At 53.3% G+C, this 8,080-nt stretch overlaps 1 protein-coding gene across 2 annotated transcripts; it reads left to right on the top strand.

The window, feature by feature from the left end:
- Positions 1-657: 657 nt before the first annotated feature.
- On the top strand, positions 658-7,973 carry fbxo31 (F-box protein 31). 2 transcript variants are annotated; one of them, XM_007907935.2, is made up of 8 exons: positions 658-778; positions 2,639-2,715; positions 3,011-3,178; positions 3,621-3,695; positions 4,192-4,301; positions 4,797-4,950; positions 6,149-6,534; positions 7,016-7,973. In XM_007907935.2, exons 3-8 carry the CDS (start codon positions 3,038-3,040, stop codon positions 7,236-7,238), a joined length of 1,089 nt encoding a protein of 362 aa, XP_007906126.1. In that variant the 5' UTR covers positions 658-778; positions 2,639-2,715; positions 3,011-3,037; the 3' UTR covers positions 7,239-7,973. The 2 variants fall into 2 exon arrangements, with proteins under 2 accessions (XP_007906126.1, XP_042196415.1); XM_042340481.1 differs by lacking the exon at positions 658-778 and having other exon boundaries at positions 2,342-2,715.
- Positions 7,974-8,080: the final 107 nt, after the last annotated feature.

Here is an 8,080-nt window from a genome sequence, read left to right as displayed (position 1 = left end):
GGGAATTCCAGCAAATCCTGAGCACAGACACCATCTGGCGGCGGCGCTGCCGCTGGGGTGAGGCCTGACCCGGGGAGAGGCGGGGCTCCGGGGGAGAGGCGGGGCTCCGGGGGAGAGGCGGGGCTCCGGGGGAGAGGCGGGGCTCCGGGGGAGAGGCGGGGCTCCGGGGGAGAGGCGGGGCTCCGGGGAGAGGCGGGGCTCCGGGGGAGAGGCGGGGCTCCGGGGGAGAGGCGGGGCTCCGGGGGAGAGGCGGGGCTCCGGGGGAGAGGCGGGGCTCCGGGGGAGAGGCGGGGCTCCGGGGGAGAGGCGGGGCTCCGGGGGAGAGGCGGGGCCTCTCGTGTTATCGTTGACACATTTGGTCTCCGGGTGCACAACCCCCCCCCGGGTGCACAACCCCCCCCCCCCCCCCCCCCCCGGGTGCACAATCCCCCCCCGGGTGCCGAACCCCCCCCCGGGTGCACAAACCCCCCCCGGGTGCACAACCCCCCCCCCCCCCCGGGTGCACAACCCCCCCCCCGGGTGCACAAACCCCCCCCGGGTGCACAACACCCCCCGGGTGCACAACCCCCCCCGATTGCACAACCCCCCCCCCGGGTGCACAACCCCCCCCCGGGTGCACAACCCCCCCCCCTGGGTGGCTGCTCCCAGGAATGGGGCCGTGTGCTCAGGTCGGGCCTCACTGACTCACTGAATGGCTTTATTGCAGAATATGGAGTTTCTGAGAATCTGCGCAGTTTGGAGACGGCCGGGATCGCGTGTCGGGATCTGTACGTTAAACGTGAGTAGGAAAGCTCCCGATTGCCTGTCAGCGTATCCATTGTTTCCGTACAAAGTCTTTGATAAAGGAAAATCTAACGTTTTGATCCCAATCTGAGCAGATTAGCGCTGTCACTGCGTGGCATTGGTACTGTGTCGCCTCAAATCTCCTGCTTCAAAGACAGCCCCGTCTCGGACTGGGCGCACAGAGCTGCTGATCTCAGGACAGAGAGGGACACTCTCTCCTACCGTCCTCCGTCCTCACATTCACTGCTGGAAAAGCGTAACGCAGGACTGATCGTGTGTCACACACATTTTCTGCCCAATGCCTCAAGCTGAAAAAGACAAGTGGGAAAATTGATAGATTTTTAGCTGGAATCTGTGCCATTAGTTCCGAGTCCATTACAGCAGCTACAAAGAATTGGATAAATACATGAAGAAAAGTTATATTAAAATTGGAATGAGAGTAGTTGGTCTGACTGACGTGTCAGTTTAAGTTTTAATCCTCGAGTCACAACAGGGAGGTTTGTGAAGCTGCTTCCTGACTGAGAATGTGGATTATCGGGATGTTTACACTCGCTGTATGTGTGAGCCTGACTGGAGCAGTGCCTGGTGTGTCTCTCCTTCTGCTCTCTTTGTTGATTTAGGCCCAGAGCTGGGGACGTACTGGCTCTGGGCAGTGCTCCTGGGCCATGTCTTGCTGCTAGCACTTTGCTTTACCTGCTCCTGAGGAATAAACTCTGGTCAGTGTGATCAGGCTGCAAGTTAATGAGTTAATGTGGGAAAGCTTAGGTCACTGGTGCATCAGTCCCAAAGAAAGTGGGTATGTGGCACATGGCAGGTCAGGAAGTGCTGGTGTGAGAGGCACATCGTTGGCACCTGTATGTGCAGGAAGCTAGTTTCTGCTGCGTCTTTTATATCAGATATGGCCAATGTTTGAGACATTTTTCTCTTGCAGTTAAGTGTGGATCTGTGACCTTCTGGCATGGGCCTGGCCTGGGTGTAAACATTATAACAAGGCTTTGTTCTTCTGTCCTGGTCCTCACATACAAAGCCCTCCATGGCCTCGCCCCACCCTACCTCTGCGACCTCCTAACCCCCTACCAACCCGCCCGCTCCCTCCGCTCAGTCAGCTCCGGCCTGCTCTACGTCCCCCAACCCACCTGCCCCACCATTGACAGAAGAGCCTTCAGCCATTCTGCCCCCAATCTCTGGAATTCCACCCCCCAGTCACTCCGCCTCGCCCCCTCTTTAGCCTCCTCCAAGTCCTGACTCAAGACCCTCCTCTTCGACCATGCCATCGGCCACCCCCTCCCCCCCCCCCCCCGACCCCAGCTCGGGTCTGAAATCTGTACTCCTCCCGACATGAAAGGCGCTATACAAATGTAACCTTGTTGTTGTTGTTGTCTGGAGATCTCTCACCTCAATGTCTCAGATATTCTGCCTTTTGCCACTGGAGATCATCCTTTCTTTCTCTCACCAATTCTCTCTCTCACAAATTGACTCTCACTGACTCTCTCTCTCATTGACACTCTTTGACTCTATCTCCTGCTTTCCTTTACTATGTCTATCTCACTCTTGTTTGTTTATTGTCTCTTTCGCTCTGTCATTTTTTTCTCTTCTCCTTCATGCCAACATGTGTCTTGTCTGGCTGCTCTGTGCTGAATAGAAGGTGTAGCTGCTTGTCGCATGGACAGTGTTTGTCTTTGAGGAAAACTTCAGTAACAGGCAGCTCCTAATTTCATGCTTCAGTGTTTCAATAAAAATCTATAGCTACTCTGTTTGTCACTCCCCTAATTAAACCTGTATAACAAGGGGGATTCATGTACCCAAGTGCAGAGTTTATAGTCAATGTTGACTGTGAGTCTGTGGTTTGTTGCAGTGTTACATCCTTACAGACACATTCTGGGCCTGTGGCAACCGGACATCGGTCCCTATGGGGGACTACTTAATGTGGTGGTGAGTGATTTCCCCCCCACCCACACACACATATATACACACATACACAAACATATACACATACACTACGCAGACACACACGTACACATACTTAGACACACACATGTATAGGGAGGGGGCAGTGGGGGGTAGGGAGGGGGCAGAGGGGATAAGGAGGGGGCAGTGGGGGGGTAGGGAGGGGGCAGTGGGGGGTAGGGAGGGGGCAGAGGGGGGGTAGGGAGGGGGCAGAGGGGCAGGGAAGTAGTAGTGCTATGTGGTTCTCGCGTGTCTCACTGGGTTTCCTGTTGTACCGCAGGTGGATGGCCTGTTTATTATCGGCTGGATGTATCTCCCCCCTCACGACCCCCAAGTCAATGACACCATGCGGTGCAAACCTTTGTTCCGAATTCACTTGTGGGAAAAGCACCAGGCAGAGGTGGAGTGCATGTACGGCCACAAGGGCTCACACAGAGGGGATGTCCAGGTAAGACAATGAGATTGTAATTGCGTATCTGGCCTCGATTCCTACTGCACCTGGGGCTGTGTCACTGCTCTGCCTCCGCCTCGGGCGGAGGGGAGGCTCCGACATGGGGCCTCATTGACACTGAACTAAGAGGCAGAACAATATAGTGGAATTGAGTTCTTAACAACTTGTGTGTGTATGTTTGGTGGGGGAGAGGCTGTGGGTGTGTGTGTAAGTTTGGGGGGCGGAAGAAGAGGCTGTGTATGTATGTTTGGGGGAGGGGAGGCTGTGTGTGGGTGCGTGTATATTGGGGGGAAGGGGCTGTGTGTGGGTGCGCTTATGTTTGGTGGGAGGGAAGTGCTGTGTGTATGTTTGGGGGGGTGGGAGAGGGGGTGTGTGTATTTGGGAAGGAGGGTTAGCTTGCTCTGTGGGATGCCGTGTGAACAAGTCTTTGCTTTTGTAGATTGTAAAAAAGGATGAGTTTTCCACCAAGTGTAACCAAACAGATCACCATCGAATGGCTGGCGGCCGGCAGGAGGTTAGTCCATCAGATTAATTTGTCACTGGGGCAGAATCCTGTGGCCCTGATAATGATGTGACCTCACACATATCAACACCACACACACTGCCAGCCACATCAACACCACATGCTGCCAGCCACATCAACACCACACACATTGCCAGCCACATCAACACCACACACATTGCCAGCCACATCAACACCACACACACTGTCAGCCACATCAACACCATACACACTGTCAGCCACATCAACACCACACACACTGCCAGCCACATCGACGCCAGACACACTGAAAGCCACATCGACGCCAGACACACTGCCAGCCACATCGACACCACATGCTGCCAGCCATACCAACACCACACACTGCCAGCTGCACCACACACACTGCCCTGCCCATACCTGAACAGCTCCGCCCAGCTCTGCCCAGGCCTGCCCTGGTCGCAGAGTGCCTATGAGCAATGTCTGACTGAGAACTAGCTATGAGGCTCTGTTGTGTCTCCATTGGCAGGAGTTCAGGACGTGGCTGGCGGAGGAGTGGGGTCGTACCCTCGAAGATATCTTCCATGAGCACATGCAGGAGCTCATCCTGATGAAGTTCATCTACACCAGTCAATATGAGTGAGTGTTTCATCCCGAGACCAGCATCCCATAGCCTCTGGCCATTGAAGCAACTTGCTGTAATGACTCCGGTCGTATGTCAGAAGAGATGCTTGTTTGGGAACCTGCAGGAATCCTTGTGTGATTGAGAGAGAGCTGCAGAAATCTGGGTCATTTTGATCTGAATAAGTTTGACTGAAGCCTTCTTCCATTATTGTCATACCAACCCATTGACTGACCTGGAGTGGGGGAGGTAAGTGGGGACTCCTTGGGGCTGAGCTGGTCCCAAAGTGATATGCTGTGCAAAGGAAAAGTGGATTGAGCCCACCCTCTGGTGGTGGTGTCTAGTCTAGTTGTTTGCCAGGAGAGTCTGCAGTACTGGATACGGCTGGGGGTGGGTGCCTGTTGTGTGTGGGGAAAAGTACTGTATGTGACCAGATGCAATGACTAGCTGTTACTGGATGGTAGGCTGGACTAGTTGAGGTGTCCTAATGCCTGTTTGCTTGTTTGTTTCAGTAACTGCTTGACATATCGCAGGATCTATTTGCCGGTGCCCAGCCCAGAGGATCTGATACCCCCTGGCCTGTTTAAAGGGACGTATGGGAGCCATGGGCTGGAGATCGTTATGCTGAGCTTTCACGGGACTCACCTCAAAGTCACCAAAATCACGGTGTGTTTTTATTGCATCCTGTGGATTACAGGGAAATGATGATCTGTCGGTGCATCGAGCAGGAAGGAGTCTGCTTCATAACACAAGCAGCCAGCCAACCCAATCATTTCCTATGTTCACTGATTATCCGATAATGTGTTCACGTTTGTACAACCTGTGGTCCTGATCAGTTCAGAACATTATAGTTAGGATTAGAAATGGTGTGAGCCTGGACAGGGAGACAACAACAACTTGCATTTATATTGTATCCTTTACACGGGAAAGGTCTCAGAGTGCTTAACAACAGTGAACGAGTACTACACACAATCAGCACTAACGCAGCTCGTTATAACAACAACAAGATTATATTTGTATAGCGCCTTTCACGTTGGGAGGACGTCCCAAGGCGCTGGACAGTGTACAGCATTTCAGACCCGAGCTCGGGTCAGGGGGGAGAAGGGAAGGGAGGGGAAAGGGGGTGGCCGATGGCATGGTTGAAGAGGAGGGACTTAAAAGGAGGCTAAGGAGGGGGCGAGGCAGAGTGACTGAGGGATGGAATTCCGGAGGTTGGGGGCAGAATGGCTGAAGGCTCTCCTGCCAATGGTGGGGTGGGTGGGTCAGGGGACGTGGAGCAGCCAGAGCCGACTGAGCGGAGGGAGCGGGCGGGTTGGTAGGGGGTTAGGAGGTTGCAGAGGTAGGGTGGGGCGAGGCCATGGAGGGCTTTGTAGGTGAAGACCAGAATCTTGAACTGGACCCTCTGAAGGATGGGGAGCTAATGGAGTTGGGCGAGAGTGGGGGAGATGGGGTCATGGAGTTTGGTGCAGGGGAGGACACGGGCTGCAAAGTTCTGGATTATCTGCAGCCTGGAGAGGGAGGTGTTGGGAAGACTGACACGCAGGGCGTTTGCATAGTCAGCCTGGAGATGATGAAGGCATGAACAAGGGTTTCGGCGGCCTGAAGGGTGAGGTAGTGGCGGAGTCGGGCGATGTTACCGAGTTGAGGGAAGGCAGAGTAGGTCATGGCTTGGATGTGGGGAAGATAAGACAGTTGAGGATGCACAGCAGTTTGACTGCTTTACACTTGTTCAAAAGGAACTGAGTGACACCTGAGGAGTAAGAGAGGGCAGGAAAGAGCTGGAAAGTGATGTAAATGAGGGTGTCTGGGGATGGACACCACAGCCTAATGTAACCTCCTGCTGTGCTGAACATGTGTGTTTCAGGGAGACCCAAATGTGCCCGCGGGACAACTGACGCTGCACATCGACATGACCCGCCCAGTGAGGCTACCGGACATCGAGCAGCTCCGCAACTTTGAGGAGTTGTCACGAATTGTGCTGGAAATTCATCAACAGGCACAGCAAAGCCCTGACCCCCGGGAACACTGGCAGGAGAATGCCCAGCGCAGCGTGGAGGATCTGCAGACCACACACAACAGCATGGAGCAACCGAAGCTTGGATCGACACCTGAGGAGACCAGCAGCAAGACGGGCACAGTGGGCGCGGGAGCAGGGATGGCAGAGGGAGTGGTGTCTGCTGGCCAGCCCTTCGTACTTCCTGTGGGAGTCCTGGCTCGGAATGAGATGTATCCAAGGATGTGTCGCACTTGGTAAACAGCCTCATGTTGGCCTAAAGGGAAGGGACTGAGAGATACTGTGGCAGCAGAGCGCAGCCCCCTGTTAAAGAGACAGGAGGCTGCTTTGGTGCCTGCTCCATTTAGACCAGACTTTGAGCTCATGGTTCAGGCTGATATTCTAGCACCGTGGTGAGGAAGTGCTGCGTTGTTGGAGGGACCGTCCTATGGATGGGAGGTTAAACCAAGGTCCCACCTGCCTGTTCAGGGTAACATTAAAAGATCCCTTAACACTATTCAAAGGGAGTTTCTCCTCGTGGCTGGCCAACAATCCTTCAGTTACATTGGTCACTTCTGGCTGTGTGGAGATTGGATGTTGGGTTTGTCTACAAATTCATAGTCACTACACTAAACAATATTGTGTTTACTGTGAAGGCTTTAAGACATTTTGACATAACGGGCTACATGAAATGCAAGGATTACTATGATTGTCATTAATGTCTGGTTTTGTTGGCAGTTTTTACGGGACGGGTCTGATCGCCGGTCACGGCTTCACCAGCCCTGAGCGGACTCCGGGCCTTTTCATCTTGTTCGATGAGGATCATTTTGGCTTCATCTGGCTCGACCTGAAATCCTTCAGTCTGTGCAGCAGGATCGAAGACTCACTGAGAAATGTGGCAGCTCCATCCAGAGAGGCCTTCGCAGAGATGCTCAAAAATATGCAGTCCTGGACCTCCTGACCGACGTCAGACTGTTACTGAGCGAGGCTGAGCTCCAGCAAGCACTGGCCACAGAGTGAACTATCCCACTTACAGGAAGCTGCCATTCCCCAATTCACTAAAGCATGCACTTTGGGAAAAGAGTGGCACATTGAGCTGCCACAGCAACTCTTCGCCCCCCCCCCTCCCCCCGACATAGTAAAAGCTTCTAACCCGCAGGATGTTGCTGTAATGATTTTAAGGAACTTGATTTCAGCAACATGTGCCTAGGCTGAGCAGTGATTCCCGCGTGCTTGCAGCCTCCCAGGACTCGAGTGTCAGACCCACACAACAATCACACTAACCGTCTGAAGCTCTGAGAACTTTGTTTACAAGAGATTGCGAGGCTCTGCAAATGACTTACTTTTGCTACAAACTATTGACCATTGAACATGTTTAGCTTATTTGTTAGAAACGAAGGCAGGACAGGAAGGTGTGACTTTTATATTGATAAGGCACACCTCTGCACACGAGCACCTTTGTGTGGCTTTACTAACACAGACAGACGGATGAGTGAGTGAGGCGTTATTGTCAGGAATAAACTTATTTAAGTTCAGTTATTGAGCCATTCTGTTTGAAAGATTTTTATATTTATGTTAAAAGAAACTTTATAAAAGAAATTTTATGTTGAAAGGAAATTTAGTGTTAATGTGTTTGTGCAGATAATTATTTAAGGTTTGGGATCTGAGCCGCCATTAAACTAACTTTGGGAAATTGTTCCCTGGTCTGTGGTTCCTCCCTCGCCCCAGCCCCGCCCCCAGCTCACAGCCCCGCCCCCAGCTCACAGCCCCGCCCCCAGCTCACAGCCCCGCCCCCAGCTCACA

This window comes from Callorhinchus milii, unplaced genomic scaffold (genome assembly GCF_018977255.1).
Source record: "Callorhinchus milii isolate IMCB2004 unplaced genomic scaffold, IMCB_Cmil_1.0 Scaffold14, whole genome shotgun sequence".
Classification (NCBI taxonomy): Eukaryota; Metazoa; Chordata; class Chondrichthyes; order Chimaeriformes; family Callorhinchidae; genus Callorhinchus; species Callorhinchus milii.
This window is presented reverse-complemented; position numbering and strand designations above follow the sequence as displayed.

Bases quoted from the DNA above. Each gene is read 5' to 3' on its own strand.
- fbxo31 (XM_042340481.1), top strand. From the start codon at position 2,608: ATGTTGACTGTGAGTCTGTGGTTTGTTGCAGTGTTACATCCTTACAGA. The intron at 3,179-3,620 runs GTAAGACAATGA...TTGCTTTTGTAG, and splicing joins CACACAGAGGGGATGTCCAG to ATTGTAAAAAAGGATGAGTT. The intron at 6,535-7,015 runs GTAAACAGCCTC...TTTTGTTGGCAG, and splicing joins CCAAGGATGTGTCGCACTTG to TTTTTACGGGACGGGTCTGA.